This window comes from Globicephala melas, chromosome 11 (genome assembly GCF_963455315.2).
Source record: "Globicephala melas chromosome 11, mGloMel1.2, whole genome shotgun sequence".
NCBI classification, from domain to species: Eukaryota; Metazoa; Chordata; class Mammalia; order Artiodactyla; family Delphinidae; genus Globicephala; species Globicephala melas.
This window is the reverse complement of record NC_083324.2, coordinates 26,316,337-26,341,934: the sequence shown is the minus strand read 5'-3', so window position 1 is coordinate 26,341,934 and position 25,598 is coordinate 26,316,337. Positions and strand designations below refer to the sequence as shown.

At 40.2% G+C, this 25,598-nt stretch overlaps 1 protein-coding gene across 2 annotated transcripts in view; it reads left to right on the top strand.

Moving 5' to 3' along the window:
* Positions 1 to 25,598, top strand: part of SYNPR (synaptoporin) — a 291,929-nt gene that overhangs the window by 158,609 nt on the left and 107,722 nt on the right. For both annotated transcript variants that reach the window (XM_030867625.2, XM_030867626.2), the window contains one exon: positions 17,787 to 17,911. In XM_030867625.2, coding sequence (XP_030723485.1) covers positions 17,787 to 17,911 — 125 coding nt within the window. The remainder of the gene's footprint in view (positions 1 to 17,786; positions 17,912 to 25,598) is intronic.

The window sequence follows — 25,598 nt, the reverse complement described above, 5'->3', positions numbered from 1 at the left end:
TTTGTTTACTCTAAATGGAGGAATTTTCAACCTACTTCTTATGAATCGTACTCTTCTTTTGAGACGCTCAATTAATTTTCTTCTTACCTCGTCTACTCCTAATCCTATTGTGCACACACCTTTTATGAAAATCAGGATATTTGGGGGCCTAAAAGTTTGTTTTTGATATATGATAAGGTCATTGAATTGTTACATTAATAAAGTCACATAAAATCTACTAACAAGGTTCATTCTTCCTTGAATTTATATACTTTACTTAGATAACACTGCCCTCTGCTTCTTCTCCTCTCTCTCTCTCTTTCTCTCTCTCTCTCTCAGAGTTTATTTATCAGTTAGTTTTTGCTGCATAACAAACCACCCCAGAACTTCATGGCTTCAATCCACACTATTTATGTAGCTCATGATTCTGTGGCTCAACAAGTTGGCCTGAGCTCAGCTAAGTAGTATGTCTGCTGGTCTTGACCAGCTCACTCATGATGCATCTATGGTCATTTTCTAGTTAATAAGATGGTTCTCTTTCTAGAGGTTATCTGAACTATCTCTCACTTGGGGAAATGGCAATGACTGGGCAACCTACCTCTCAACATCTAGGAGGCTAGCTTAGGTTTGTTTCCATAGCAATCTTGAGTTTCCAAGAGTGAGCATGAAAACTGCAAGCGCTTTAAAGGCTTAAGCGTAAAACTTACACAATGTCACTTTCATCACAGTCTATTGCTCAAGGCAAGTCACAAGGCCACCACAAATTCAAGAGTTGGAAAAATAGACTCTACCTCTTGATGGGAGTAGCTGCAAAGAATTCCACCCATTTTTGCAACCTATCCAGTACTCTACTATGATTTCTCTACTTCCAAGCTCTAGGAACACGCTGCCTTCCCTCATTCAAAAGCATTGTCCTTGACACCTCGCTTGCCCATCAACATCCAACTGAACACTAAATCCTGTCACTTTTGCCTCCGGAATATCCCTTCATCTGTCTAGTTCTCTCCATCTCCACTCTTACCTCTCTCGCTTTCCCTTGTTCTCTTGCAACTTCCCATAAAAGGTCTCACCGTTTTTTACTCTTCTGCCCACCCACATCATCCTCCAAGCATTCTCCACATGGTGACAAGAGCAATCATTTCTCAATTCAAGGCTGCTCATCCAGCTCTCCTGCTTAAAACCTTCCAATAAATTTTCAGTGTTAGGTTAGAGGTCAGTATCTTTAGTGGAAGCCATAGACCCTGTGGCATCTAGCCCCTGCCTGCTGCGCCACATCGCGCCCTCCCATCGTGCCCCTACTGACCTGCTTCATCCAGATCAGCTCCGCAAATGCTCCACTTCCCACAGAGCCTCTGCGTGTTCCCTTCCCTCTGCCCACCCTGAGTACCTTTCATCATCCACTTTTATACATCCTTCAGCCACCTCAGATTCTTTTGGGGGTGATTTAATTGATGTTCACTCTTCCATTAAGCTATAAGCTCCTTGAAGACAGGAAGCCTCTGTTTTTGCTCTTCAGTGCATTTACTGAACATAGCAGTGTCTGGTGCATATTAAACACTCAATAAATAGTATATATTTGAAGGAGAAAATGAGTGAATGAATAAATGAATAGTCGTGTATGTTCTAGCCCTATGCTCATGCGTAAATATGCAAGAGATGCAGTTTCTGACTTTAAGCATTTATATTCTTGTTAGGAGAGGAAGGTATGTAAATTATAAAGTATGAAGGGTCCAATAGAAGCTTAAAGACAGAGGGGTCAATTTTCCCTTGTGGTGGAGGGAAGGAAGGACAGGGAATGTGTATTCGTTTCCCATGGCCACAATTACCACAAAATTTGTGACAAAACAATGGCAGTTTATCTTAGAGTTCTGGAGATGAGAAATCTTAAAATCAAGGTGTCATTGGGGCTGCATTCCTTCTGGAGGCTCTAGGGGAGAATTATTTTTCTTTGCTTTTTTCCAACTTCTCGAAGCCTCCTGCATTCCTTGTGGCCCCTTCTTCTAACTTCAAAACTGGTAGCCTGGGTCAGCCACCTTGAAATTCGCTCTCTCTCTCCCTCTCTCACCTCTCCTTCTGTCATGACATCTTCTCTGACTCTGACCTGTCTCCCTCTTATAAGGACCCTTGTGCTTGCATTGAGCCCACCCAGATAATCCAGCATAATCTCCCCATCTCAGTGTCCTTAATTTAATTACATTTGCCAAGTCCCTTTTACTGTGTAAGATAATTACATGTTAGGAGATAGTACGTGGATATCCTTGGGGGGGTTCATTATTCTGTCTACCACCAAGTTATAAAGGAGTGATATAAGGAGAGCTGCATGGAGAAAGTGGTACTTGGACTGAGTCTTAAAACACAAAGATGATGAAGACACTCACATAAGTGAGGGCTTATATGCAAAGAATGGCTAATAATCTGGCAGGGTGGGTCGTAAGTAATTTGTTGTTCACAGAAAATAATGAGAGGTGAGGCCAGAGAGGGCAGGAGGGAGGGACCCGAAGACAGAAGGCCTTGCGTGCCATGCTAAGGAAGCCACACTTGATCTGGTAGGCAGTGGAGGGCCATTCAATGGTGATAAGTGGAAAAGGGAAGCAAGGTAGTTAAACTTGGATTCTGGAAAGGTGGCCCTTGCGGCAGAATGGAGCCTGGATGTCCTAGGGCAAGGTTGAAGGCAGGTACAGCTGAGAGGAGACCGCACCGTTACTCTGGGCCAGTGGTGATGGTGGCCTGGGTCAAAGAAGTAGCAAGTGAATAGAGAAGCTCTGATCAATATTAAGAATGCAGAACCAACAAAGCCAGGGGACTGTTTGAATGAATGAGGTGAAGGAGGACTCTCAGGTTTTTGACTTTGATGATGGGACAGAAGGAGGTACCATGGGCTTAGATGGAGCATATCTCAAAGGAGGCTGTTCTCATGGGTTCTAGGAGCCACGTTCAAGGGAACACAGCCTTTAAATGCTCATTAAGCCCAGAGTCTTTATGCCATACCAGGTAAATGGGTTTGTTATTTCATTTCCAATGTTTCATTGAACTTGTAGCATTAAGAAATGAGAACACTGTGATAATCATAACCATTAAAGAGATCAGCTTCCTATGAAGCAAGCTCTACATTTCCCAGCTCTTTCTACTTCCCTCTGGTGTTTGTCACCCATTTCTTCCCAGGGAATATAAACACATCAACCGATAAAAGCCAAATGCAGCAGCTTCCTTCTTTCACTTGAGCAAGTCTGACACCTTCTTACATCTTTGTTCTGGCCTTTTCCTGGGCTTGTGTCAAAATATCGCTTCTAATCTTCTCCCCACAGACCACTGGCTCTCTTAGGATTCTGGGTTCCATCCCAGCATCTGCCAGATGCAGTGGTAAGGCTCAGTGAGATCAAAAGAGGGCCCCTCTTCTAGTTCTACTTATTTCTTTCCAGACTCTTTTACTTTAACCACTTCTGGTGGACCCCCTACCCGCCCTCGCACCAAGTACTTTGATATAAACTTGTGGGTCCCGCCCTGTTTGGAGGGAGATAAGAGATGTATTTCCATTAGTTCAAAAAATTACTATGAAATGCCTGCTATGAGCTAAGTATTTTTACCCTGATGACAGTTCTGACATGCTGTTCTTTATTTACCTTCATCAAAGAACTTTGGCTCTACTATTGTATCCTACTTTTTAGCTTACTTCTGTGTGTATCTGACAGGTCCTGGAGGCGTGCTCTGGGTGTACTTGCACAAATTGAGGAGATTATTTAATTTACAGACGTGATGAGAGCACTTCTGCAATATGGGGGATGTGAAGATAACCAAGAGATGGTCCCTGCCCTCAGAGGGCTTCCAACCAAGCAAGGCAGATAGCATAATGACATCATGCCCTTTTGTAATTCTTGTTTCATTTTTAGTTCATTTCTTTCCACCTCTTCAGTAGGTATTTGAGCTTTTTTTCCTAGTTCCTCAAATTCCTAATCTCCTCCTTCACTTCCATTCATTATTTGATTTCACTTATCCATCCGCTAAGAAAATTAAGATCCTTTCACATAGGACTCCTCAATTTCCCTCCTTTCCAACCCAACATGATTCCCTGGAGCCCCATCCAGTGACTACTTCTTGTTCTTTAGAGGAAGAATTATCCCTCACATTCATTAAGTGCATTTTTATTGGACATCAACTATTTGCAAGACAGTTCCCACTTACATTTCTGTTCCCACATCTTCCAGTTTTCTCTTGCCCATGCAAATCCCTTCTTTTAGAATTGTGTCACTTTTTTTGTTGTTTTGTTTTGCAGAATCGTCTTTGAGTCCCATGAACAAATAAAATGATTCTCTGATGGTATTTTAACCTTGCTAGATGTGTTAAAAAGTGGTTTAAGTTTAACTTGGGATCCAGAAGCTAAGATGTTTAGAAAAGATCACTCTGTCCTTAGTCACTAGATGGCTACATGTTTGCAGGCTCTTCTGCAGTGTTGGAGTTGGGATAGTATTTATGTCTGTGCTTATGGGTATGGTCTATATGAACTCCACTTAACAACATTAGTACTCAGAAACTAAAGCCAATCTGTTAAATATTAAGTAAGTTGATATATTTTTTAATCTCTTGAATTTAATCAATAGAAAGACATTACTGAATGATGGTGGGAATTTTTGTCTTATTATCTAAGAAATAATGTCCTTTACATAGAATGTATAGTCCTTTAGGCTATGGTGATCTTTCATCTCATTAAAACATAGTGAGAAAAGGCTGCTCTCTCATAATGAGGCAGAACTAAATGGGTTCTTGGAACAATCAATAAAAGATTATTAAGAAAGAAAGTTCGGGCTTCCCTGGTGGCACAGTGGTTGAGATTCCGTCTGCCGATGCAGGGGACACGAGTTCGTGCCCCGGTCCAGGAAGATACCACATGCCGCGGAGAGGCTGGGCCCGTGGCCATGGCCGCTGAGCCTGCGCGTCCGGAGCCTGTGCTCCTCAACGGGAGAGGCCAAAACAGTGAGAGGCCCGCGTACCACAAAAAAAAAACAAAAAGAAAAAATTTGTGTTAAAGAGAATGTATTTTCCTCTAAGTCCTGCAGTATTATAATAATAAAACAGAATGAGACTTCCTTACTTTAAAAAGTGATCCTCTCAGGATGTGGATGGACCTAGAGACTGTCATACAGAGTGAAGTAAGTCAGAAAGAGAAAAACAAATATCGTACATTAACACATATATGTGGAATCTGAAAAAAATTAGTATAGACGATCTTATTTACAAAGCAGAAATAGAGACACAGACGTAGAGAACAAACGTACGGATACCAAGGGGAAACGGGGTGGGATGAATTGGGAGATTAGGATTGACATATATACACTATTGATACCATGTATAAAATAGATAACTAATGAGAACCTACTATATAGCACAGGAAACTCTACTCAGTGCTCTGTGGTGACCTAATTGGGAAGGAAATCCAAAAAAGAGGGGATATATATATACGTATAGCTGATTCACTTTGCTGTACAGTAGAAACTAACACAACATTATGAAGCAACTATACTCCAATAAAAAAAATTTTTAAGTGATCCTCTCAGAAATTTTAAGATTATTCTTGAATATCCTTAAATAAAATATCTTGAAAACTGTTCACATACATATTAAATTTTAAAAACTATTGAATTTTGACTACACATGGACATGTATATCTAGATTGGTTTATAATATGATCTCAAATTTGTAAAATACTTTTAATAATGGAAAATTTCAAGCATATAAAAAACACAGAATAATATAATGAGCCTCTGTTTCCTCATCATTCCAGCAATAATCAACTCATAGCTAACATTATTCCTTTTATACTCCTCAAGCATTAGATCATTTCTTCTGTAATAAATTGGTGTGTATCTCTCAAAGGTACTGAAAACAAAAACACTACAATACCACTTCACATATCTTAAAAATGAGCAATAATTCAGTTGTCATCAAATATCTATTAATTTCCAAATATCTCTCTTAATCTCATGACTTTTTTTCTTAGTTTTCTGAAATCTGGATTTTTGATATATCTTTTAGACCTTTTCATGCATAAGCTCTTCTCTCTCAGTCTCCTCTTCTGTGTCATTCATACAGTTTAATAATTTATTGTTGTTATTCTTAAACAAACAAGGTATTTACACCTGGAGAGTTTCTCAGCATCTGGATTTTGCTGATTTCACCCTTGTGATGTCGTTTTACACATGTCTCTCTCTCTCTCCTGCATTTTTTTGTAAATTGGCAGTTGGACGTAGAGACTTGATCAGATTCAGGTTTGGGGGGTTTTTTTGCAAAGAATACCTCAAAATTGGTAAGATTTTCTTCCATTAGAGGCACATAATATCTGGCTGTCTCTCTTTTTGTGTTATCAGTCATCAGTGTTTAGATTAATTTGTTAAGGGTTGTGTCTTAGTTTGGGCTGCCATAACAAAGTACCAAAGACTGGGTGGCTTAAAAATTAGAAATTTATTTCTCACAGTTCTGGAGGCTGACAAGTCCAAGATTAACATGCTTGCAAGGTAGATTTCATTCTGAGGCCTCTCCTCTTGGCTTGTAAGTGGCTGCCACCTTGCTGTGTGCTCCTTTCCTTGGTCAGTACACACAGGGAGAGATACAGAGAAAGGGAGCAAGCCCTGGTGTTTCTTCTTTTAAGAACACTAATCCTTTCTCTTTCTGACTTACTTTACTTAGTATGATAATCTCTAGTTGCAGACAAATACCGGATGATATCACTTATACGTGGCACAAATGAAAATATGGCACAAATGAACCTATCTACAAAACAGAAACATGCTCACAGACATAGAGATCAGACTTTTGGTTGTCGTAAGGGAGGGCGGGAGGGGGAGGGATGGACTGGGAGTTTGGGGTTGCTAGATGCAAACTATTACATTTAGAATGGACAGACAACAAGGTCCTAATGTATAGCATGGGGAACTATGTTCAATATCCTGTTATAAACTGTAATGCAAAAGAATATAAAAAAAGAATGTCTATATGTGTATAACTGAGTCACTTTGCTGCACAGCAGACACATTGCAAGTCAACTATACGTTAATTAAAATAATAATAATAAAAGAACACTAATCCTATGGGATCGGGGCCCCACCCTTAACTTCATTTAACCTGAATTACTTCCTTAGAGGCATCATCCCCAAATACAGCCACAGTGGGGGTTAGGGATTCAACATATGCATTAAGGTAGAGGCACAAATATTCAGTCCATAACAGGTTGCAAAATGGTGATATTCTAATTCTTTGTCATTATTAGCTGAATAGTTTTATGAAGGCAAACTTCTTCTCTACTATTAGGCCACTTACTAGTAGCATTCTTAAAGAAAAGGCAAGGTAAATGATTGATGCTTCCCTTTCATTTACGAGTTTTTTAGTTCACTAGTATCCTCTAACAGTGACCAATTCGATTTTTATGATAAATTGTTCCTTTTAGTATAGTTATGACCTCCTGGATTCAAACTGTCATTCTCTATCTGTGTGGTCTTGGATGAGTCACTTAACCCCTCAATGCCATGGTTTACCCAGCTCTGAAATGGGGGTGATGATGATACCTACCTCACAGAGGTATGAGATTTTAATGAGATAATGTCTGTAAAGCACATTACAGTCATTAAAGACAAATGTATTGCCGGACAAAGTAGAAGCTCCCTAAATGGTAGCAGCAGTTGTGTTGTTATGATTAGAATTATAATTAGAAAATATTACTTTAGAATATACTTCAAACTGTTCCTCCAGAACTTCTACTCTAGTATTTTGGGTATTTTTCAAATGAATAAATGCTACATTTTAACTGCCTATGTCAGGCTTGCTTCTTTTCCATTACAAAATAATACATGGTAGCAAGTGCCCTGTTATTCCAGAGGTGATTTGATGACTGTGCATTATGTTTGGGAGGTTCAGACATTGATTCCCAGGTCAAGAATCAGAACAATCAGAACTTCACAAATATCTTGAAGTATGAACAGTAGAGAAATGCAACTTGCCAGTGAGGTGTGTGCAAAGCAAGTAGAATGTAGAAAGGCCTTTGAATCTCTCTACATAGTTATTTGCATGTTTTAAAAATTCTTTTGACAGTAAATGGTTTTATGACTCATTCTGGGTTTCTGCCTCTTAGTTCATGAGCTTAAATATGATGCCTGTTCATATTCCTGGCTTATAGTTGATAAGCCCTGGATTTTATTTATTTATAATATAGCCACAAGCATAAAAATGGCTAAACAAGCAGAAAAAATCAGCTCCTTCTGTTCTTTTCATGGGACCCTGTGCTTGTCTTTCATTAAAGTGAAGCTGCATTTAAGACAGAATTTTTTTGTTTTAATTTTTTTTTTAAAGGAGAGTGAATGAGAGAAACTTCTCTGTTTAATGAGCCATACAGTCTAATGAAAAGAATTAATTGAATGTGGCCAGTTGGTTTTGGATCAGTATTTTTCCCCCAAATAATCCTATGTTATTCTAATTTGCTTTATGGATATAAATATAACTCTGTTTCATGAAATGTTCGAATTTTAAAGAAGACACATGAAATACACCGAATTCATCCAGAATAGAATCCCAACCTGACTTTTACTTTCTATTGAGAGACATGGTAACTAAAGCCTGCTCTTTATAAAAAAAAAAAATGGGGTTAAAGGATTGTGACTTTAGTTTTAAAAAAATTCTAAACATGCTACATTATCATGAAAACATGGCTTCTGGCAAGGAATAGTTCATGCCAGCATATTCTATACATGTTATTAAATTATAGAACAGTGGCTGTGTTCCATGCGTTTATCTTACTCTAATTTTCCTATCAAGCAAAAGTGTGCAGTTAAGATATCTATCAATGATTTTCTTCAGTGATCTAAGATCAAATTTCTCCAGAAAAATGTCAAGTTCAAAACCACTACAATAGGCAAGAAATTAATTCATAAGACTTTTAAGTCAGGTGTCAGAGAAATGGTTTCAGTTCTCAGTGAGAAGTTCTGTGGAATTTTTATTTTTTCTTGTTACTCCGTTATGATGAATATGAGAGAATGGGAGTGGAGTCCTTTAAAAACAATGACCATCACTGAATCTGACAAAAGGTAAGTTACACTTTTACTCAACTAAAGATTGACACATTCTTAAGCATATATTCCCATGGTATATTTTGAAATAGTCTTACCTTGATTGTAAACAGTGACTTTGCCAAAGTATTTTAATAAATGAGCAAGTCAAAAATGTGATTCCATTTACACTCTCTATAAATGTAAATAATTTTTTAACTTTTTTTATTGAATGAAAGATTCTTTGAATTCTATAGTGCTTTACAATTTTCAGAAGTTTCACACACATGATTTCATATAATCCCATAATAACGCTTTTCCCCCCATTCTTATATTGTCCCTCCCCCAAATGTAAATAATTTGAAGGTATTATGAAGATAATTCTGAAAGGGAGTGGGTTTTCTTTGATTTTACATTTTTTTCATCAAAATGGAGGTTAAAAATAGCATAGCTGTCTAATGACAGGCCTGAATTTACTTTGTTCAGTTACCCAGAGGTTGTCTAAATTTGCAATTGTAATAAGATCTTTTTTTAAAATTGAAGTATAGTTGATTTACAATATTGGGTTTGTTTCAGGTGTACAGCAAAGTGATTCAGTTATATATTTTTTCAGACTATTTTCCATTGTAGGTTATTACAAGATATTGAATATAATTCCCTGTGCTATACAGTAAATCCTATTGCTTATCTATTTTATGTATAGTAGTTTGTATCTGTTAATCCCATATGCCTAATTTGTCCTTCCCACCCTCCCTCTCCCCTTTGGTAACGGTAAATTTGCTTTAATAATATCTTTTTTTTAGTTGCGAAAGTTATGCATGCTTATTGGAAGAAGTTGAAACAATACAAAAATAATTTAAAAATAAGATTCTGCTTCCAAAATTTACTCCTTAATGTTAAAAACTTATAATACTTCAGTACAACCTTTCTAGACCTTTTCAAGTCCATTAAAAATGTATACATCTATAAATACTTCCTTTTACAAAAATGTAATGCACATATGTCATACTTGGCAATTTGCTTTTTTTTTTTTTTGCTTTACATAAGATCACCTATAACTTTCTATACTGCTTTTCATACTTTTTAAGTATCGCATAATAGTTCATTGATTGACTACTTCAAAATTTATTTGATTATTTTTTTAATAGGCATGAAGTTTGCAATTTATTTTTACTATTTCAGTCATGCATTTTACTTTAAAGATTTATGTCAGGCTTTATGTTGGAAAATAAAATTCAAGCAGAAATTTACATTTCTCTTCATGGGCAAGTGTTAAATTTAGCATATAAGGCACAGGACTTTCTAGGTACTGTCCAGGGAAGAGGAAATGACTAGATGCTGAATGAGCTTGACTATGCTATCTTGCCTTTATAAAATGCCATAAATGCTTGTTTTACTTCTTCATCTCCCATAAATTTCTGGGGCAGACAGTGGCAACTGGCTGACTGAATAACCATTCCCAGCCCTTGTACCATTGCCTACCTCCCCTCTGCAGCCCAGGCAAGCCAGATATTCACTTCTTAGGCTCCCGTGCAGCTAAGGATATCCATGGAAATGCAGCAACCATTTTTTGGTGATGAGGCAGAGACCACAGGAAACAAAGAGATGTTGGCTCAGACATCATCATACCAGCAGCCACTTAGTTCTGGACTTCTCAATACATATGAAAAACAAAGTCCTCTTTGTTTAAGCCACTATTTATCAAGCTTTCTGTTACCTGTGCCCAAATACGTTATTAAGTGATCCATCTCCAGGCTACAGGTTTAAGAAAATGAAAACAGAAACTTCTTATGCTATATAAGTAATTTGGGGTTCTCCTTCTGCAGGGCCTGGTCAGAATTCCTCAGGTGCTACTATGAAGTACCAATTTTAGGAGGCTGCCTTTGCTTGGGAAGATTTCATATAAATCACAAAGCAGCTAGAAGGGCACAGTATACAATTCTTGACAGGTAGCCTGAAATGGAAAGCAGCGTGGAAGATATTGGAGCTGGTTAAGAACACAGATAGTTATATACAACTACAAGAAAAAACATACAGCTCTATGGGGGAGAGCTTTTTGACCATGGTTTTCAGTGCCTCCAAATAAGATAGAATTATATTGTCTTCCAGGGATGACCTGCAGTTTTTGTCTTCACAGGAAGGTCTCATCTGAGATTTTACAGGGTTGTTCACAAAAACTTTCAGGGTCAGAGTGTTGCAGTAACCATAAACTGATGGGCAGAATAGGTGCTTTGTCAATTTCTTTGGAAAAATCCAATTATCAATAAGAGAAGAAACACTAGAAGAAAGAAGAATTGGACCAAAATGAGTAAAATTGGAACATTAAGTTTTAGAGGTGTTCATCAGTCAGCTGAGGGCCTCCTGGGCAGCCTCTGGGATATGAGGGAAGCCACAGTTAATCAAACACTGTTTCTGCACCAGAAAATATCCTGACAGTGTGTATTCCTCACTTTTCCAGGGCTACTAGTGAGTAATCAGCTCTTTTAAACAGCTGTGTTCCCAGAAATGCTCCTCAGGGGTGCTAAGGACCAATGACTCATCAGCCCAAGACAAATCATAAAAGGAGAAGACACCAGAGGGGTTCATCAGAGGCAGGAACTGGGTCTCTTTCACCTATAAGCTGTTGAATGATGGACAGGAGTGAAAGTGAGGAACCCCCCCCCGACCCCCGACCCACCATGGGTGGCTGAGAATTAGGAAGAGGGGCTTGTTAAATGTAATTGGCAGAACTACTCCTGGCAGGCTTCTCCAGTGTCTTTATCATAGCAGATTCTAAGTTCCTCCCCCGTAATGTCCTGTGATACTGCAGAGCGAAGGCTTGTGAGGCTGAGGTAAGATCCACGAGCTGCCACTGGCATCCACGTGGATGGTCAGGACTTTGTCTTCCAGGTGCTTCATTTAGTCCTCACTTGGCTTCCTGAGCATTGATGTGACAGAGAAAGCCTTAACTAGCCCATAATTGATATTAGTCTTTCCATAGTCTGCTCCAGTCAAGTGAGATGCCCTTCACAGCCCTGGGAGAGTTGGGAAGAGGGAAGATAAAGTTTAGAGAAAGGCAGATCTGAGTTCAAACCATGACTACTTAACATACCAATAACCCATGTGATCTTGGCGTGCAGTTTGACCCATTTTCTTCATGTGAAAAAAGAGGGGTTATGTTTCCACTTCAGAGGGTTGTTGAGAGGATTAAATGGGCTCATATAAATAATGTATTTACTGAAGAGACTGGCCCCGAGAATCAAATGTGGTTGATTTTGTTAGTGCTATCATCATCGTTATCATCGCCGTCATCGTCGCCTTCACAGTGTTTATTATTCTGGGCTTCGGTGCCAGGGTTCACGTTTTCAAGCCCTTCATCCTCTCATCTTGTCTTGCTCATTCATTCATATTTTCATTCACTTGACAACATTTATGAGCCGCCTACCATGTTTTGGCACAGCAAGGATACAAAGAGAACTGAGGTGCAGTCCTGCTGGCAAAGCGTCTGCAGACTGTCTGGGGAAGTGAGACACTTGCTCATCCTCCAGCATCAGGTCCTGCCCTCTCTCCATCCGCACTCTCCACTGTTGCCAGTGTGGCTTTTCTGAAATGCAGGTTTGTCACGCCCCTCCCCTGCCGAAAACCCAACCCCCTCCTAAAACCCAGGTTTCCTCGTACGGACGGACGATTTCTTTTAACGACCAGATAGTAAATAGGTTTGCCTTTTTGGACCGTAGAATCTTTACTGTCCATACTCATTTCTATCATTGTAACCTGAAAGCAGCCGTAGACCATACGCGAGTGAATGGGTGTGACTGGACATGGCTCAGGGGCCTTAGTTTTTGGATCCTCCCTAGACCAGACCTGACACATCCCTCTTGCCTCCTGAATGGAGTCACCACTTTCTTCCCATCTTACAATGTCTGCTCCTGTCCTACCAACTGCACAGCCGAGATGTGCCTCGCTTGCTCACTTGAGTATCTTTGACTTGTTGCTCTCTCTGCCTAAAACACTCATTTTCTCCCTCTTACGTGGCTAAACCTGGCACGCTTGCCTGCTGTCTGCTTAGCTGTCCATTTCTCCAGACTCCACTCCGCACATCCCCTCCACTCCTCTGCAAGCATGCACCACATTTTTCTCTAGCATGCTCCAGTGACTGCCGCCACCATAAAGCACTGTCACTGCACCTGTTCATCCACTTATCTGCATCCCCAAATGGACAGCAAGTTCCCTGGAGGTAGGGGAGCCGACGATATTTAGTCAATGTGTGTTTAGGGAGCAAGTACTTCGTGCCAAGGGCTGGGATTCATCAGTAAACACAGACAAGGGTATCACCTTTCCTCGGGGAAGTGGTCAGACAAAACATAAACAGGTGAATATGCTATGCCGACCAAATACAGGTTTTTAAATGTCTGCTCAGGTAAACAACAACAGCAGCAGGGAATAATGGGAGTCAGGGTGGCGTGGGCTGGGGTCAGGAGCCCTCCTCTGGACAACGTAGTCCAAGAAGACTTTCTGTTTGCAAAGGGGCTCAGCTTCTTTGGGGAGGGCTGCAGAGATGAGAGCGTGGCGAGCTAGAAGCTGAGAGGCATGAGCTAAGGTGCGCTGAGTAGTACCAGCCCTTCCATTAATAGTCCTAGGGCCACTGCCGTGCCTAGAGAGTAATCGGTGCTGGGTCCGTGTTTGGTAACTGTCTCAGTTGCATTCCTCAAAAGCAGATCCTGAGACCTGCTTTTTGAAAATACAAGAATTTAGACTCAGCAAGGTCACCTGAGAAGTAATGCCAGGAAGCACAATGATGAGTGGGGAAATGAGACAGAAAAAGGAAAACACCCACCAAGGGTGTCGTTTGTGAGCAGATGTTGCTGTGGGCAACAGGGGGTTAATCCCATTGGAAGAAACTATACTGAACACGCCTCAAACTTTCCCCACAGACAGACAGGGACACTGGGGGTTTATCCACCAGTTTCCATCCCACATTGTTTGGAAGCTGCCAGGGAATTGACTCCCAGAGACTCGCACCGTGCCCCAGTCACAGGCTGCATTCCTGCTGCCTGAGAAAGCCCTCAGCGGAGAGCCTCAAGTGTTTGGGGAGGAGCCTTTGATGCGTAGGAGGACTGTTCCCCTGAAAATGCAGGTGGCCTGTAGGGTGGGCTGCGGGGATCTCAGCAGAGCATCAATGGTCTCTCCTACAGTAGCTAAATCAGTAAGTGAATAATAAGTGATTGAATGGATAAATGAATGAATAATGGAAGTGAAATCAGTGAAAGAAGCCCAAGGTCTCTTCCCAGTCAAGGTTCAGAGGTGTTATGTTGGTAGCGTGGAATTGGCCATGGTGGGAGTATTTACACCATGGAAATTGGCAAATGCTATAAATCAAAGCTTTATCCTCTGGAGATCTCATTGTCACCCCTGGTGCCCTGACCCACAGAGGGAGGGGTATCACAGCCATGGTGGTTTCCCCTGAGGAGCGAGCCCCACATTGGGCTCCCCAGCCTGGGGGAGCTGCACCAGAAAGATGAGCCCCTATAACGTCTGGCTTTGAAAGCCAGAGCGGCTTATGTCCAGGAAAGCTGGAGGGATGTGGAAAACTGAGACTTAGTTCTTGAAGAGCATACATACATACTCACTTTCTCCAAGTCCCAGTGCAGAAGCAGCAGCTTAAAAAGTGCCTGTGTCAGGCTTCCCTGGTGGTGCAGTGGTTAAGAATCCGCCTGCCAGTGCAGGGGACACGGGTTCGAGACCTGGTCCAGGAAGATCCCACATGCCATGGAGCAACTAAGCCCACGAACCACAACTACTGAAGCCCGCATGCCCAGAGCCCGTGCTCCGCAACAAGAGAAGCCACAGCAATGAGAAGCCCTCGCGCCGCAATGAAGAGCAGCCCCCGCTCACCACAAGTAGAGAAAGCCTGTGCACGCAACAAAGACCCAACGCAGCCAAAAATAAATAAAATTTTTTTAAGAAGTGCCTGTGTCATAGAAGACAGAGATTCAATTGCCTAAATTTTAAGGCATGTGCTGGAGGGGCTGAGATCTGGTGAAATTTTCTCCAGAGACAGAAGAAGTCGCAGGTGCCATTTTTTTTTTAAACTCTCCATCCACCTCGCAGGCCCAGCATGAGCATGTACCATTTCTGCCACTCCCCATCAACTTAACTAACACCATGTGCACCAACCAAGTATTTCGCTGAGGACCTACCCTGCCCAACCTGCCTGCCCCACCTGGCTCTTCCACAGCAGCTGCTGCCACGTTCTACCCAGCAGGCATCCCCAGCTGGCACTGGCACCCCTCCAGGTGTCTCCTGCTCCAGGGGTCCAGCCCCACATACCAGCATACCCACAACAGTCCCAGTCGGGCCTCAGAGCCACTTCAGAGTGAAAGACACACAGTGAAGAAGTAGAAAAAGATATTCTATGCAAATGGGAACAAAAAGAAAGCTGGGGTATCAATATTTACATCAGATTAAATAGACTTTAAAGCAAAGACTGTAAAAAGAGACAAAGAAGGGCCTTACATAATAATAGAAAAGATTAATCCAACAGTAAAGCAAATATTAACAGACATAAAAGGAGAAATTGACAGCAATACACTAATAGTAGAGGACTTTAACACCCCACTTATATCAATGGATAGATCATCCAGACAGAAAATCAATCAGGAAACATTGACCTTAAATGACACATTATATCTGATTGACTTAATATATAAATACAGAATATTCCACCCCAAAAGAGCAGGATATGCATTTTTCTGAAATGCACTTAGAACATTCTCCAGGATAGATCACATGTTAGATGAAAAAATGAGTCTCAAATGTAAGAAGACTGAAATCATTTTAAGCATCTTTCCCACCACAGTGGTATCAGACTAGACTCTCAATTACAAGAAAGCTGTGAAAAACACAAATACTTAAAGGCTAAACAACATGCTACCAAATATGCTTCTCCTGGTCCATGGGATCACTGAAGAAATCAAAGAGGAAATCACAAAATACCTGGAGACAAATGAAAATAGAAACAAAACATTCCAAAATCTGTGGGACTCAGCAAAGGCAGATCTAAGAGGGAAGTTTATAGCAATACAGGCCTACATCAGGAAACAAGAAAAATCTCAAATAAGCAATCTAACATTACACCTACAGGAACTAGAAAAAGAAGAACAAAGCCCAAAGTTAGTAGAAAAAGAAATAATAGAGATCAAAGTGGTAATAAATGAAATAGAGACTAAAAACCAATAGAAAAGATCAATGAAACTAAGAGCTGGTTCTTTGAGAAGATAAACAAAATTGATAAATCTTTAGCTAGACTCGTCAAGAAAAAAAGAGAAAGGGCCCAAATGGATAAGATCAAAAATGAAAGAGAAGTTACAACCGACACCACAGAAATAGAAAAAATCATAAGAGATTACTACAAACAATTATATGCCAACAAATTAGATAACCACAAAGAAATGGAAAAATTCCTGGAAACATACAATCTTCCAAGACTGAATCAGGGACGGGGCAGGGGCGGGGGGGTGTATGTGGTGGTGATGGGATGAATTGGGAGACTGGGATTGACATATACACACTAATATGTATAAAATAGATAACTAAGAAGAACCTGCTGTATAAAAAAAAATTAAATACAAAAAAAGACTGAATCAGGAAGAAACAGAAAATCTGAACAAACTGATCACTAGTAATGAAATTGAATCAGTAATCAAAAAAACCCCAACAAACAAAAGTTCAGGCTTCACAGGTGAATTAAGCAACTTTCCCAAGGTCACATTCCAGAGCCCACGCACTTAACCCTTACACAAGAATTCCTCTCGCTATGCAAAGTGATCTGGTGTTCCTAATGGGGACTCCAAGCTACTATAAGAAGCTGAGTTCCAAAATTAAAATAAAATAAATGGGAGTATTACAGAATGGGTGAGTGTTAAGTGCACTTGATTGACTTTCTTTGGAAATGAGTAGGAAGTTCTTTTGAATTTAGCCAAACTAAGTGGACAAAGTTTGGCATTTGTTTCCTTTCCATCTTAGGCCATTCTCACCTTCTCAGATGTATCTTCTCTCTGGAAGACTTCTCGGAGTTCCTGTTCTTAATTTTCAGTACCTAATTCCCATAGATGCATGTTCTTCACTAGGATAGACTATGACATTAGTTCGTAACCAGATGAACCTTTTAGTAGTTGACTCAGAAAGAGCAAGGAATACAGAGTTGGAACCACCAAAGGGGCATTGAGGCTGACATATACTGAGATCTTGTCCTCTGGAATAGCATATTTTAGATACTCACCTCCTCTTCCTCTACCCATCAACTCTAAAATTCTCTGACTATGCATTTTTAAAAATCTATATTATTCCAAAAGACAAAACATGTGTATTGCAAAAAATACAGATAAACAAAAAGAAGCAAGCAAGGAAACATACCAAATTCTTCCCACCTGAAGGTATCCATCATTAATCCCTTGGTGTGTAGCTCTCCAGAGCCTTTGATGTGAGATTACCTTCTCTACCTTCTGAGGTGTGACAGCTCTTTACACCGATATTTGGCCTCAAACACAGATATTTTGTCCTTGTGTTTAATTTTTCTACAAACAAAATTACTCCAGCTTTCCAGACAGTTTTTTCAGACCCCACCACCCCATTCCCCATCATCACCCTGGCCTTCATTCCAGCCTGAACCAAATAAGATGCCGCACTTTAGAAGAACTCCAGCCTTTCTCAGTGTGAGACGCTGAGCTCCTGTTGACAGATCTCGTGAGATCAGCACCATCCTAATAGCCGCCTTCTCTTTTGTTTCTTTGTTCTCCACAGCTTTTTGCAATCTTTGCATTTGCAACATGCGGTGGCTATTCCGGAGGCCTGCGGCTGAGTGTGGACTGTGTCAACAAGACGGAAAGTAACCTCAGCATTGACGTAGCATTTGCCTACCCGTTCAGGTAGGGAATGGTGACTTGTGCTCACTCGTCTCCCCCCGGAGGGACAGGGCACTTTCTTCTTTCTGTGGTTTCTTTAAAAAATGCAATCTCCCAGGGACTTATGAGTAAAAAGAGAGGATTCTTCCTGAGCCTGAAGAATGCCCAAACAAGTAAAATGCCCACCTAACACCCTACCCTGGGAAGAGTTATTCCATGGGAGTTGTACTTGCAAACCAGAATTAACTTTCCCTCCCCCCAAAAATGCTACAGATTGCCCAGTATTGGGGTCCATCAATATGGAGATCTCAGTTATACAATTTCTTCCTTCCCGTCCATAATTCTTTAAGGTCTCCCAAATTCTCTCTGCAATTGTGTGGTCACCTCTCATTTCATAGTGACTATGCAATCCTGTCTGATAATGCGTTTAATGATATTAATATTGTTTCCATGTGCCATTGTGCTTAGCTTGAATCTCATTAGGTCATCACAGTGACCTTTTGAGGGTAGTACAAGTACCATTGCCATTTTCAAATGAGGAAACTGAGGCGCAGATATATTTGCCCACATTCCCTTGGCCAGTAGGTGGCAGAGTCAGTGTTCGAGCGCACTCGGGTTAAGCCCAGAACTCACATCTTTACTCCTATACTTCAGTTGCTTGCGATAACTCTTTCAACCTCTTTATAAATTCACTATGAAAGATAAGACCTGTCTATAAAATGATGACTAAATACCTACTAGGACTTGTCCCAAATCAGACATCTTGTGATTCTGATCCATCTACCCAAAGTGGATTAATTGAATTCAATTTCTAAATAATTTGTTTCTGTGAAAGTACCAAACACTTGGTACCAAATAACTGACGTGATTTTGTAAAACACTGTCAACCTAATATTTTGACATCTTATTAATATACTCTCACGTGTGCCCTTCAATTTAGCAAACATTTGTCGAATATTCATTTTGTGCCAGATACAGTGCTGGCTCTGGAATTACAGAGAAAAGTAGAAATTAGCCCCTAAAAACTTTGCTTAAATAGGCAAGTACAGTGTTTTTCAAAATCTATCCCATGGAGCCCTACATATTTAATGTTTCTAAAAAGAAAAGAGGAAGAAAGTAAGAAGAAAGCGATAGAGAATAAGAGGGAGAGAGGGAAGGAAGGAGAGAGGGAGGGAGGGAGGCAGAATTATTTTTTTATAAATTTATTTATTTATTATCTATTTATTGATTTATTTTTGGCTGTGTTGGGTCATTGTTGCTGTGCGTGGGCTTTCTCTAATTGTGGCGAGCGGGGGCTACTCTTCATCATGGTGTGCGGGCTTCTCATTGCGGTGGCTTCTCTTGTTGCAGAGCATGGGCTCTGGGTGCGCGGGCTCAGTAGTTGTGGCGCACGGGCTTAGTTGCTCCGCGGCATATGGGATATTCCCAGACCAGGGCTCGAACCCGTGTCCCCTGCGTTGGCAGGCTGATTCTTAACCACTGTGCCACCAGGGAATTCCCAGAATTTTTAAATTATATGATAAAATAAGTTTAAGAAATACTTCTTAGCACTTTGCCATTCTAATACACATTTTGAATCACCAAGAACACAGTGTTTCCCCAAACATTTTTGGCCACGGAAACCCTTTCTCACTGAGCATCTCAGAAGATTTGTATATCATGGAACGCGTCCTTAGTATACTGATCTAGTGAACTTTTCCTAGTCCAAAACAAAAGTGCCTCAGTTCACAGCCAATAAATCACGCAGACAGGGCATTTATACCAATGTATTAAATGGTTTTTAAGAGTCATACAGTGATAAAAGTTGCAAACACCTCTGCTCAAGTAGATACTCTCCTAATTAACTAATAAGGGAGTCCAAAGCAGAGAAATATTAAGTATAGAATGCCTGGTAATTTAGTAATTACCAGAGCTTCCTATGCTAGTGGAAGTGGGAGTGGGGATGCTTGACACATCTGAAGGTTCTGGAGGAACTCCTTGGCTTTAGTGTGGAATGGCCAAGCCAATGCATGCTTACTCATCAACACAGGGGATCTAGAAGAGGAGATGAGAATTTTCACTGGCTGGGCAACAGGGGTGGGATGCTTAGTAACATTATTCGTGACATTGTAAGGTCTACATTGCTTTCTACCAGGATTTCCCACCAAGAGATATGGTAGAAGCAGATGACTTGAAGGTCAGTCCCTTAATTTTTTTTTTATAAATTAATTAATTTCTTCATTGGCTGTGTTGGGTCTTTGTTACATTGCGCGGGCTTCTCATTGCAGTGGCTTCTCTTCTTGCGGAGCACGGGCTCTAGGCGCACGGGCTTCAGTAGCTGTGGCTCGCGGGCTCTAGAGCGCAGGCTCAGTAGTTGTGGCACACAGGCTCAGTTGCTCCGCGGCATGTGGGATCTTCCCAGACCGGGAATTGAACCCGCGTCCCCTGCATTGGCAGGCAGATTCTTAACCGCTGCGCCACCGGGGAAGTCCCAGTCCCTTAATATTTAAAAAGCAGCAGGTCGCTGAACATTGAACACAGGTCTGTCTGTCCCTCAAACTAAAATCTAACAGTCAAGAAACCTGTGTAGATGGAAAACCAGTGCCTAGGTTAGGGTGGTGGTAGAGAGCAGGGTGATATTTAACTTCACACAGTCCTTAGCTAAGTGAACAATTTGAAAAGGCCTTTCACGCAAACATTTTCCAGCCTTGGGCTTCTTCATTTTCTTCCTAAGATATATTACTGGCCCAATTAAAAGCAGCTAGAGAAATTGGATTAAAAGGTTTATTACCATCTGTAAGTATAGTGGCCTGCTCATTTGAAAGATTTTTACTTGGGTTCTGAAACAAAAATTATGAACCTTTTTTTTTTTTTTAATAGAAGAACTTTTCTTCCATACCTTATCTTGCTCTGAAGCTCTCTCTATATAACAGATATGAGTCATTGAAAAAGTTGAACAAGGGGAGGAAGGGGACTTGAAGCATCCAGCTGGTCTTCCTGAGCCCTCTCCCTGCCACACACGTTGCCCACCCCCGGCTGTACCGCACTTGTCATATCTCCTCAGAACCCTAGGTCTCCTAGAAGCGTTTTAAAAACCACCATTCTAGAAAAAAGCAGGAAAGCTTTTGCCACTCTGCAGATCACATCTGTACAATATTTACTGTCTATACTGTTAAGAAATCAAGATTAGCCTATCTCCTCCCACAGAATGTCTTACCTTTTTGTCCCACTAATGTCCATGTAGGAGATATACATTCCAAAGAGGCCCAATTTTACTAGAGTTGCAATTTCAGTTGTGCATTTGGGTACTTTAAAATATTGTGCCACTATCTTTTCGGGGAAGATTTCAGTAGTAAGAGACACATCTAGAATTTATTCAGATTACTCTGAAGTCATTTGTTTCAGAAGTAAGTTGAGTTAGCAAGATGCTGGTGATGGATATCATCAAAAAGTTACTTTCTTCTAAAATTTTACAAGCCAATGTCTTTGCACAGCAAAGGAAACCATAAACAAGACGAAAAGACAACCCTCAGAATGGGAGAAAATATTTGCAAATGAAACGAAGGACAAAAGATTAATCTCAAAAATATACAAATAGCTCATGGAGCTCAATATCAAAAAAACAAACAATCCAATCAAAAAATGGGCAGAAGACCTAAATAGACATTTCACCAAAGAAGACATACAGATGGCCAAGAGGCACATGAAAAGAAGCTCAACATCACTAATTATTAGAGAAATGCAAATCAAAACTACAGTGCGGTGTCACCTCACATCAGTCACAATAGCCATTATCAAAAAAGCTAGAAACAGTAAATGCTGGAAAGGCTGTGGTGAAAAGGGAACCTTCCTGCACTGTTGGTGGGAATGTAAATTGATACAACCACTATGGAGAACAGTATGGAGGTTCCTTAAAAAACTACAAATAGAACTACCATATGACCCAGCAATCCCACTACTGGCTATATACCCTGAGAAAACCATAATTCAAAAAGAGACATGTATCACAATGTTCATTTCAGCACTATTTACAATAGCCAGGACATGGAAATAACCTAAACGTCCATCGACAGATGAATGGATAAAGAAGATGTGGCACATATATACAATGGAATATTACTCAGCCATAAAAAGAAATGAAATTGAGTTATTTGTAGTGAGGTGGATGGACCTAGAGTCTGTCATACAGAGTGAAGTAAGTCAGAAAGAGAAAAAGAAATACCATATGCTAACACATATATATGGAATCTAAAAAAAAGAATAATGGTACTGATGAACCTAGTGGCAGGACAGGAATGAAGACATAGACATAGAGAATGGACTTGCGGGGAGGGGGAAGCTGGGCCGAAGTGAGAGTAGCATCGACATATATACACTACCAAATGTAAAATAAATAGCTAGTGGGAAGCAGCAGCAAAGCACAGGGAGTTCAGCTCAGCGCTTTGCGACAACCTAGAGGGGTGAGATAGGGAGGGTGGGAGGGAGGCTCAAAAGGGAGGGGATATGGGGATATATGTATGCATATGGCTGATTCACTTTATTGTACAACAGAAACTAACACAGTATTGTGAAGCAGTTATACTCCAATAAAGATCTATTAAAAAATAATATAAATAGTTTTAAAAATAAAATTTTACAAACCAATGTCAATGATTTGATCATAATCTTAGAAACAAAACGAGAGTATTCAGCAGTTTCTGATTACTCCGTTCATTGAAAACACAAGGAAGACAGTAAACTCTAATGCCAAGTCATTTGAACAAAAACAATTAGTCTGTAAATGACAGATCAAAGGAAGCTACTTAACTCCCTTATCAGATTATCAAATGTGAGATAACCTCAATTTACAAAATCATAGATAGTTTACAAAATATTCATGTGCTGCTTCCAATAAATATGCCCAAACTACAACTCCTTCACACCACCACATGTATGCATTTTTCATGCACGCTTCTATCAGGAGCAATTTAATTCAGCAATATGTCCTTTTACTATGGGAATAAAGCATTTGTCACCCGACCTGTTTGGTCTGTGATTAAAATGACCAAACAGCATTTAACTGTTTTCCTCATCTACTGTAATATGCTACTTTCGTAGAAAACTCATTTGATAATTTGGGGGGGTTCTGTGTTCAATATTTTTAGCACTTTATTTATCCATAAAAATGGGAAGTAGAGTTTCTTATTTTAAAGAAATTTAACACATTTGGAGGAAGCCTACTTGAGGAATACCAACTAACACTTTGCATTTATATATGATGCCTGTCACATGACAGAGGAAATCAGAGTGGAGAGCTTAGGGACTATGGGAATAAAAGTTTTCATGGCAAAGGTTAGTTTTGAAGGGTCAGAGTATACTACATAATTATTGCACCATCTCTATGAAGGGGGTTCTGAGGTTCCGTTTGAGAAGACTAAGCTGAGAGAAATTTGTTCAGCATCACATAGAAAATCAAACTCAAGATTTTGGATTTCATATGTTGTGTAATATGATCTACTAATTTGAATAAAAACTGAAGAAAGCAATGTTCGGGTTGTTTGAAACATGCTGAGTAGAGCCAAAAATGATGGAGTAAAGTGGTAAAGCTGGAAAGATGACTTTGGACAAGATTTTAGAAGACCTTGGACTCCTATGTGATTGAATATGGGGAAAGAGCTCAAGAAGGTAAGGAGAGAATAATAAGGAAAACCATTTTAAAGTGGAGAAGATAAATTTGGATTTGATCATGCTGAGTTTGTGTTTTCTATCAAGAAGTTTCATGCTTGAACCCCATGCAAGAAGAGATAGGGTTAGCCTGGAAATGGGGCTCCAAGAGTCATCTTCATGGAGTGAGAAGTAAGTCCTAGATGAAGAGAGGTCTTCAAGACAGATGGAAGCGTGGGCACACAGGGCTAAGCTATGGGAGATGCCCACACTTAGAAGAAATGAAGGAGAGCAGTGACTGAAGAAATGAAGGAGAGCAGTGACTGAGCGAGACCAAGAAGAGGCAGAAGGAAAAGGGATGGGACAACCAGGCAAGTGTAGGCTTCACAGAAGGTAGGGATACGTCGTGAATGAGTGATACCACTCAGCACTTCAAAGAAAAGTGAAAACTAAAAGGCCACTGAAGGTAATGAATGGTGGTCATTGCGGAATTTCATGAGATATTTCTGTAGGAAGGAAAGCATGCCAGGCTGTTGGACAATGAATGGCAAATAGAATTCGGTATGTTTTTCCCTCAGACAAGTAAAATGCAAAATGCTAAGGCTCGAACCATTTTCCCTTAAGCCTGTGTGAGGTGATGTTTGTGAAGAAAGAGAGCAAGGTTGTTAACGACCTTCTTATAGGAAAAGCGTTCATCTCTGGCTTCTTGAAAATAATCAGCTCATTTGATGATGGGTGATAAACTTGCCACCTTGGCTAAATAGTCAAAAAGGTTTCCATAATAAAGGCATAAAAATCTTCCATCATTTGAGAACAACTGAGTATAGAGAATAACAGCAGATTCATCATGAAAAGTAAATTAAGTTGTTATGTCACTTTTACGTCTGGAGTCTCCTGTCAGGATAAAAAAGATATTAAGTTTTCTATCAGTGTCAAGCACTCTTCTAGATATGGGATTAGTAATCCCTGCTTTAGATAATTAACAAAATTGCCCTTGATTAATTCATCCTAAAGAAATAACCAGAGATATAAAGAAGTGTGTACAAAGGTATTTATTGTTGAATTATTCTAAGTACCTCAAAATTAGAAATAACTTATGTGTCCAAAAATAGGGAATCAGTTAAATAAAATGTGGTAGGCAGACACTGAAAGTCATTTCCTCAAATAACATTTAAGGGTATATATATATATATATATATATAAAATATATATATATATATATATAATATATATATATATAAAATATATATATATATATATATATATATAATGATTCCAATTTTGTTTTATTTTATACTAGCTGGCTGTAGCACAGGCTGCCATTGCCCATACCTGTTAGTCCCTCACAATTCACACCTACACTTTTTATTGTAAACCCATATAGCTGTTAAAGGGCTTTCTCAAGCCACAGGAACTTCCTTGGTCAGTATGCAGGGCAGGCCAGAAATGCTGGGGAGTTAATATCTCCTGGAGCAGCCTTCATCCAATGACAAATGTGAGTTGGAGGATAAATGTCCTGAGTGCCTCACCTCTCCTGAGGCACAGCTCTGAGCCAGGTCCCACACCATCTCTCAGAATACCCAGCAGGTACTTCCCACAGTGGAAACATGGTCATTAATTAACACACCTTTTACTACCTGCTTTCCCTTTCCTGTCTCAATTCTCCACTGGCCTATTGGTGTTTCCAGAGATGAATCTTCCAAAAACAAGTTGCACTCAAATCTTGATCTCAGGGTCTGCTTCTGGGTAATCCAACCTAAGACACTACCATTGTGTGAATTACCTGTAACATTAAAGAAAGTGGATGGAGGAATGGGTAGGTGAGTGGGTGGGTGGATGGATGGATGGACAGGTGGATGGATAGATAGGTAAAGAGAGAGAGAGGTACAGATAGGTAGATAGATGGATAGATAGGTAGATCGAAGATAGATAGACAGACAGACAGACAGATCGATCCCTATTTTCTCTCACTCTAAAAGATGTTGTACACTGTTGCTCATATGAAAACCAGCTTGGTCAGAAATCTCCTTCAGTGGTTTTCAATTCAGGTTTCAAATTTGAAGCCACGGTTGGTTTTCTCTGTTCATGG